The sequence below is a fragment of the Melanotaenia boesemani genome, chromosome 10 (assembly GCF_017639745.1).
Source record: "Melanotaenia boesemani isolate fMelBoe1 chromosome 10, fMelBoe1.pri, whole genome shotgun sequence".
NCBI lineage: Eukaryota > Metazoa > Chordata > Actinopteri > Atheriniformes > Melanotaeniidae > Melanotaenia > Melanotaenia boesemani.
In genome coordinates, this window is record NC_055691.1 from 10977051 (window position 1) to 10986199 (window position 9149).

Here is a 9149-nt window from a genome sequence, read left to right on the forward strand (position 1 = left end):
AACATGAAACAGAGAACTAAACCATTCTGCACATCACTCAGTTTATTAACTGACAGAACTGGACCTGAGTATCTCCGACTCAGGAGTGAAGCAGCTGTCTGATGGACTGAAAAGTCCACACTGTAAACTGGAAACTCTCAGGTCAGATTTCTCTGCTGCTCTCACACGTTTTTCTACTTTTTTACACCCTGTTTGCACGATAACATTTCCACACAAAATATAAAAATTATTTCTTTGCATATTTATTATTAGCCAAAGCCAAAGATGAAAGACCAGTTTATCTCTTTCATGCGCAATATATTTGACAACAACCATGCAGAGCCAGCACCTGCACTCCCGAAAGGAAAAGAGTGCTGGTACTTGCCAATGTTTGGGGTCTATCATCCCAGGAAGCCCGACCAAATCAGAGTGGTCTTCGACTCAAGTGCTCAATACAATGGCATCTCACTGAACAATGTGCTACTCACCGGGCCAGACCTGAATAATAGTCTTTTGGGAGTCCTCATCCGTTTCAGGAGAGAGCGAGTAGCGGTCATGGTGGACATTCAACAGATGTTCCATTGTTTTATCGTCAGGGAAGACCACCGAGACTACTTACGCTTCTTCTGGTATCGAGGTAATGACCCCAGCAAGGACATAGTTGAGTACAGAATGAGGGTTCATGTATTTGGCAACAGCCCTTCTCCAGCTGTGGCAACGTATTGTCTCAGGAGAGCTGCTAAGAAAGGAGAACAGCAGTACGGGTCAGATACCATGCACTTCGTAGAACGCGAGTTCTATGTAGATGATGGTCTTGTGTCCACAGCCACAGAGGGAGAGGCAATTTCTTTGCTACAGAAAACTCAAGCATCTCTCTCAGAGTCAAACTTGAGACTTCATAAGATCACGTCCAACAGCACTGAAGTCTTGAGAGCGTTCCCAGCAGGGGATCATGCTAAGGACATTAAAGATCTCTATTTGGATGGAGACACAGTACTCACACATCGAAGTCTTGGATTGAGCTGGGATGTCAAAATGGACACGTTCACCTTCCAAGTTTCCATCAATGGCAAGCCGTTCACTCGACGTGGTGTCCTTTCCACCATAAACAGTCTTTTTGACCCCCTCGGCTTCATTGCTCCTGTGACCGTTCAAGGGAAGTCTTTGCTGAGAGAACTAACCCTGGATGGAACTGATTGGGACAACTCACTCCCTCAAGACAAATGTAAGGTTTGGGAGACATGGAGAGATCCGCTGCAAGAATTGCAACATTTTCACATCCCTCGAGCGTATACTACTACCTCCTGCTGCAATGCCAGCCGGAAAGAGATATGCATTTTCTCAGATGCCTCGACCAAAGCAATCGGTGCTGTAGCTTACCTCAGGACAACAGATGAAAATGGCCAAATCCATGTGGGTTTTGTCCTAGGAAAAGCTAGACTTGCATCTTCAACCGAACCCACTATTCCTAGATTGGAACTGTGTGCGGCAGTGCTAGCCGTAGAAATGGCTGAGCTTATTATTCAAGAGATCGACATCCCACTTGATGCGGTTAGCTTCTACTGTGACAGTAAAGTGGTGCTGGGCTATATTCATAATCAGTCCATACGTTTCCATGTGTATGTCCACAACAGGGTACAAAGAATCCGCCAGTCCACAGAACCAAACCAATGGAAGTATGTACCTACAGAGCATAACCCAGCTGACCATGCATCTAGGTCAGTCCAAGCCTCGCAGCTCACCAGGACCAACTGGTTCACAGGTTCAGCATTCCTATATAAGCCTCAGACAACCAGTGAGCAGCAAGAAATATTTGAGCTCATCAACCCAGATTCTGATGCAGAAATCCGACCACAAGTAAGAAGCTGTGTCACAAGCCAACAGGACAAGCCATTAGATCCTGAGAGGTTTACAAAATTCTCTAACTGGAAGTCCTTACAAAGAGCAGTTGCAACACTTATTCACGTTGTCCATTCTTTCAAGTCGATAAACAGAAGTACCACTGGATGTACTGGTTGGCACTGGTGTCCGAAACCTCTCTAAGCTGATGAGTTGTCTAAGGCAACCACAGTAATCCTTCTTGCCGTAAAGCAAGCATTCTTCCCCGGAGAGTTGGATGTTCTCTCCAAGGGAGCTGACGTTTCCAAGAAAAGCTCACTGACTAAGCTGAATCCAACCTTAGATTCGGATGGCCTACTGAGGATCGGAGGCAGGCTAAAGCAAGCCGATCTAAGTGATAGGGAAAAGCTTCCTCATCATTTTGCCAGACAAACACCATGTGTCCACACTGCTTATCAGACACTATCATGAGCATGTCGAGCATCAAGGCCGGACTTTCACCGAAGGTGCCATTCGTGCTGCTGGAGTTTGACTAGTTGGTGGCAAGCAATGTGTAAGTGCAGTTCTCCACGCATGTGTCGTCTGTCGAAAACTTCGTGGGAAAAGAGAGAAGCAAAAGATGTCAGATCTCCCACAAGAGCGACTGAGCACTTCACCACCTTTTACCTACACTGGTGTAGATGTTTTCGGCCCTTGGGTCTTGACAGCCAGGCGCACAAGAGGAGGCATAGCTCAGAGTAAGCGCTGGGCTGTACTCTTCACATGCATGAGCACACGCGCAGTCCACATAGAAGTGATTGAGTCGCTAGACACTTCTTCCTTCATTAACTCCTTGAGAAGATTCTTTGCAATCTGTGGCCCTTCCAAACAGCTGCACTCAGACTGTGGGACTAATTTCATTGGTGCTTGCAAAGAGCTGGAGTTCAACAAAGTAGTGACGGACTCAGAAGTCCAGAGGTATGCCAGCAACCAAGGATGCACTTGGCATTTTAACCCACCTCACTCCTCGCACATGGGCGGTGTGTGGGAACGCATGATAGGAGTTGCAAGGAGAATCTTAGACTCAATGCTATTGCGCACTCCATTTTCCAGTTTGTCCCACGAAGTCCTATGCACCCTTATGGCAGAATTAACAGCCATAATCAACTCCAGGCCTTTAGTTTCTGTTTCCTCAGATCCAGATGTCCCTCAGATTCCTACCCCGGCAATGCTTCTCACTCAGAAGCAAAGCGTTCCACCTCTTCCAGGGAAGTTCACTGAGAAGGATCTGTATAAGCAACAGTGGCGTCAAGTTCAAAGATTGGCCGACCAATTCTGGAATCGTTGGAAACGTTAATACCTGCAGACGCTACAACTTCGTCATAAATGGCAGGAGTCATGTCCCAATGTCATAAAGGGTGACGTTGTCTTGCTGAAAGATGATCACACATGCCGAAACGAATGGCCCATGGCCCTTGTGACAAACACCTTTCCTGGTGGCGATGGAAAAGTCTGCAAGATTGAGATCAAGGTCGTCAAGGATGGAGCAGCCAAGAAGTTCCTCAGGCCTGTAACAGAAGTTGTTATGCTTCTAAAGAACAAAGACTGAAGGGTTATTAGGTGTTATTATGTGGTATCTTAACAGATACCAGGCGGGGAGTGTTCTGCCCTTTATTGTGTTGTAATGTAAATGCTTTATGTTCTTTTAGTCTCAGTTCAGTCAATGGAGTCTTTTATTTTGAAGGTCAGTTTGGGTCAGTGACAGGAAGTCAGCCATGTTGTTTTAGTTCTCAGTAAGCCACATGTGGGGAAGTTCATCCACTGGCATCTGCCTTCTGTTTATGCCATCGACACCACCGTCTGTAAGTTTTTATTAATATTTAGGAGCAGTGTTTAGTTTAAGCCTTATTTGTGGAGAATGTTTACTCTAAACGTGAATTTTAATTACGATAACATGCCAATTGTTTAATGTTGGTTTACTGAGGTACAGACATATTCTGTGCTAATAGTTGCTATTTAATTTCTTTTCTGCAGTTTTACTCCATGTTGCAATGTATACGTGGTTCATCGGAATAAAAGGAGCTAAGGAAGCTACATCCTGACTCACGTGTTCATTCAGGTGGAGTTAGGCTTACTGCTAAATTGTGTTGGACACACACAAGGAGAGTAGAATAACAACAACAGAATCACCTTATCACCGTAATAACTGTCCAACAGAAGAAAAGATGATATTTTGGTTTCACTGAGGAAATGTGAATTAATTTTTCAATGATTCTCTCTGACTTTAGGTTAAATTGTACATGAGACTAAATCTGAAAACAAACCTTCTTCATTTTCTTCAATATCTTCTCTTCAGACTGAGTGTCTGTGGCCTCTCAGAGGGAAATGTTGCAGTTGTGTCCTCATTTCTCAGCTCCCAGTCCTTCAAGCTGAAAAAGCTGCAGCTGAGTAGCAGCAACCTGCAGGATTCAGGAGTGAAGCTGCTGTCAAGTCTGCAGAGTCCACACAGTCAGCTGGAAACTCTCAGGTGAGCTTGTTTTCATACCGAGTAAAGTGAGATGAGATTTTATCATCAGACATCAGACGTCCTTTATTTATCCTCAGAGGGAAAGTCAGTTGTCCAGCATTTCACATTTAAAGGCACAAATTTAAGTTAAATTAGTTAAATTAGTAAACTGAGACTTAAATGCAGTGCGACCAAAAATAAAACATCAATAGAAGTACGTCAACAGGTCAGATAAAATAAAGGGATGAAAAAGGACTGATGCTAAACACTAAGGGAGCATTTACACCAGAATATTCCAGGGGGCTCGGTTTCCATTGAAACATTTCACACCTTCCTTTGGTTCGGTTTGCTTTCACACTGCTTTTCACTTTAGCCAGCAAACTGCCTGGAGAACATCATGCAGTTCCAACAGCTACTCGCTAGGGCTGATATTCCCCAAAGTGACCACTGAGCAAGAACAAAAACAGGAATAAGAACAAAGCCCAGTTCATGGATTGGCCAGGATCTTCAGTGCATGTAAACCATGGAGCAATAATAAGTTTCTGCAATCATGGGGTTTCTGTTTTTACTCTGGTATTCAGACCAGATCCAGTTTTCACTAGAAGCTGCCCAGTATGAGCAGCTGGAGAGGCAATGGACTATCTAACATGTTGTGCTGTGTCGTTCTCTACATCACTTCCTGTCTTTGGTTGACTGGATAGTCCGTCTGCTTTCACACTGCAAATGAGCTACACAAGGGTTCACTTCCAAGTGAACTGAGACCCCCAGTTTTCAGTGGTCCAGAGTTCTCTTCTTTGGTCTGCAGCAGAATGTGAATGAGCGTTTACTTCAGATGAACCTTACTATCCATGGAAGTGGACCAGGGTTTGATTAAAGTGGACCAAATAGTGGCAGTGTGAATGTGTCCTCAGATTAAAGCGTCTGATGGCAGACGGGACAAAGGAGCCTCTAAACCTCTGTTATGTAGCTCAGAGTAATGAGACGTTTACTGCAGCTCCTCTTTAGACCAGCTAAGATGACGTGGAGAGGGTGGTCTTTGTTGTCCAGCGCTGCTTCCACCTTCTCCATTGTTTTATTTTTACCTTTATTTATATACGTTTAACTCATTGAGACATAAGGTCTCATTTCCCAGAATGACCTGTCTACAAATACATCTAATACAAGTAGTTCCAAACATACATTTCTCCACCACAGTGCTCAGTGAGTTCAGCCTTAGTTCCATCACTGAAGAAGCCTTTTCCAGCAGTTTCTCCAGCCTCCTCTTGTCGTTCTCTTTAATGCTGCCTCCCCAGCAGACATCAGCATAAAACAATGTGCTCGCCACCACAGATTGATAGAACATGTGGAGCACCTTCTGCAGACATTGAAGGACCTTAACCTCCTGAGTAAATACAAACAGCTCTTTCCTTTCTCATACAGAACATTGGTATTCCTGGACCAGTCTAGATGGTGGCCTATGTAGACCAGAAGGTCTACATGGTGTTCAGGATCAGATAGTTCTAGATGAAATTATCAATCAGCTGTCTGTACTCATCTTTCTGCCCATCCCTGGTACATGCCACTATTGCTGATCTTCCAAACGTGGCAAATCTTGGAGTTTTACACAACAGCAATGCCTATGAAATAAAAAGCATCATGATAAAAACAGTAGAAGAAGATATTTTAATTTTTTGCCAAAAATGTTATTCAGGAACATCACTGATGGAAATGAACAAATACTAAACCACTAAAGAAAAGAACTTATATAAATGGATACATTCATTGGTTTTCTTCCACTTCCATGAAGTAGGGTCAAGGAGTTAACGGATCAGGAGGGAATCCTACACACCCCTCCTCAGAGACACTCTCCAGCTCCTCCTCACCTGAAATCCTCACCTGTCTTATTTAGATGTTCAGACTGTCTCTGATAAACTACAGTTCCAAGCTGAAAGTTCTCAGCCACCACTTTGACTCTTTGTTTCTCTCATGATCTATGTGAGCATTAAAATCCACCACATGGACGTGATAACGAGGTTATAAAGCTGATTTTCCTCCACAGATGATCTTTCAGTCTACATCCAATACGAGGATTGATTCATTTTGATCACATATATTTTTATTTTTGTATTTTCCTCTAACTCTCTCTTCAGGCTGTGTATGTGTGGTCTCTCAGAGAGAAGCTGTGAAGCTCTGTCCTCAGTTCTCAGCTCCCAGTCCTCCAGTCTGACAGAACTGGACCTGAGTAACAACGACCTGCAGGACTCAGGAGTGAAGCAGCTGTCTGCTGGACTGAAGAGTCCAAACTGCAAACTGGAAACTCTCAGGTCAGGATTCATCACACTGAGTGTTTAAATGAGTTTTTATTAATGAGCAACAGAACACCTGTAGAAGGTGTTTGTATGACTGTCAGTCTGTATGACTTACACCGTCTTACACCACAGAAACTGACCTGAACCTGTAACCTGTCCTGCATCCTGAAGGTGAAACAACATGTAAAGTCTTCTCACTCTGTTTATTTTCACTGTTTTACAAAACACAAACTTATAGATCCCCTTAAAAACAACAAGAATTAATAAAACATTGGACAGATATTGGGGGGATGGGGTCTGGAGAAGGTCCAGAATATTTAGTCTGTTTTTCCCAAAGTTGCTGCTCAAGTCTCGTACATCACATGCATGGAATCAAAGTTCCAGTAAAATTCATGTTTCATTTTCTGTAGGGCTGGGCGATATGGCCTAAAAAAAAAACTCCCAATTCTTTTAAACTAAATGAAGTTTCTGATTGTAATTGCTTCTTTTTTCTCCCCTTCCATTAATAATTATTTTTAAAAAATTACAACCAGTAAAACATTCTTTTTCAAAAATGCTTGTATTGTAATCAACCCTTCTGGGAGTTGGCCTGGATTTAAAGTGCAACTATACGAGCTGTGAAACAAGCTTGTAAAATGAGATGGAGGCGCTGCCACTGTAAACAATGAACATATAACACACAACATGTTTGTACTTCGTGGTATTCCACAATGAGCTATTTTTTAATTTTTGAGCATACATCTCAGAACAGGCTTCATTTGACTTGTGTAACTTTAATCTAATAAAAAAATGAATACATTATTAAATAAAAGTGCCTCCTCTTGGAAGAAAATAGTTACTTTTTTAGAGTATTTTGACAACAAACAAATAAACAATTTCCCATATTGGGAATGAAATAATGCAAATCGAAGTTTCATTACACTTAACATGTGTTTCAAGAAAACGTACCTCTTGTATACAAAACACTATTTTAAGAAATCACTGAACATGTTAACAAAATTAAAGTCATATTTCAAACATACATTCATACATTTTTGGCAAGGAAGACAAGCCTGTCTACTGCATCTGGCTTCAGGCATGCCCTACAGCATGTAACAATGCCCCCTCCCACACTGAAAACCCTCTCTGATGGGGTACTTGTTGCAGGGACAGAGAGATATTTCTTGGCCAGTTTACTGAGCCTTGGAAAGTTCGGTTTGTGGTGCTTCACATGTAACATTATAAGTCACACGTATGCTTTGCATATGCATTAGGTGTATTAGACTAAAATACATGAATTGCTTCATGTATTAACTGTTCATGTCAATGTTCTTTGTGGGAAAATTGGCATAAAAGTACATAAGAAATAAAATGAAAGGTAACATATGAAACGTACATCACATACAAAATAAGTATACTACATACAGAATAGACTCTTACTTATGGCATTGTGAAGTTTATGTCCAAAGTACTGCAGATTTGGCCCCCGATGACTTTCAGAGCTTTGATAATGTTGGTGCAGTTATCTGTTGTCATTCAGTGACGTTCCAGGAGCTCAGATCATCTTTTAACCCCTCGACAATTGCCTCGCTTTTGTGATCATCTGGAAAGCAGGCTGTTTGCATGCAGAAACTACTTAGTTTAAGTAAATTTGTTGTAGCAACAGCCTTTAAACATAAATTGCAATGTGCCGTTTGTTCCTCCAAATCTGAGGTTGCAAAAGGAAACCAGTTCCAAATAGCTGAGATGTTCCTGTAGTGTCTCTGCTGGAACCTGAAAATGGGACATTTGTCACAAACTGAGTCATGAAGTCATAAACTTGGAGAACATGAAGACACAAAGCCAGTAATGTCAGACAGGTCCAGTTTCTCTGAGCATCTGATGACATTCAGCTCTAGTTTCACAGCAGTTCTCTCAGAGTTTCTTCATGTGTGTTGTTTTCTGCAGCCTGTCAGGATGTCTGATCACAGAGGAAGGCTGTGCTTCTCTGGCCTCAGCTCTGACCTCCAACCCCTCCCATCTGAGAGAGCTGGACCTGAGATACAACCATCCAGGAGAGTCAGGAGTGAAGCTGCTGATGGCTGCACTGAAGGATCCACACAGACTCAGGTATGGAGAGGCTGCTGCAGCCACACAATGTCTGATAGAGGAGGAAGATCTGCAGACATTTTCTCTGTCCTTCATTCAGCTCTGTCTCTTTGCTTCATGCTGGATATGATGTAATATGAGCAATCACACATGTAGGAGCCTTTTTCCTTTGCTCACAGCTGAAACAGCAGATATTGTGGAGGGAGTCTCCAAGGAGAACACCTGCAGGAACAACAGTGATAACTGTTGGACAAAGATTCTGTAGTTTGGACACATCTCACCAGGTTAAAGCCTCCTACAGAGTTTAGCTGTGTTTAGTCAGAGCCGAGCAAAGCAAAGTCCAGACAGAAGCAGAGCTGATCAGTTATTACTGACACACAGCAAAAACAAGCTAACTCTGCATCCAGCTGTCATCCTGGTTTTTATTTCCAATCTGGTCTTTGTTCTGGTTTTCAGTCTGATCACACACTTTAGCTCTGTTTCCTCATTTC

The 9149-nt window shown here is 42.7% G+C and overlaps 1 protein-coding gene across 1 annotated transcript in view; it reads left to right on the top strand.

Annotated features, from left to right (window-relative positions):
* LOC121646961 (NACHT, LRR and PYD domains-containing protein 12-like) overlaps positions 1–8665 on the top strand; it is a gene marked incomplete at both ends in the record, with an annotated part of 35445 nt that extends 26780 nt beyond the window's left edge. Inside the window, 2 exons of the mRNA XM_041996113.1 lie at positions 6433–6606; positions 8518–8665. Of these exons, the coding sequence (XP_041852047.1) occupies positions 6433–6606; positions 8518–8665 (322 nt within the window). The remainder of the gene's footprint in view (positions 1–6432; positions 6607–8517) is intronic.
* Positions 8666–9149: the final 484 nt, after the last annotated feature.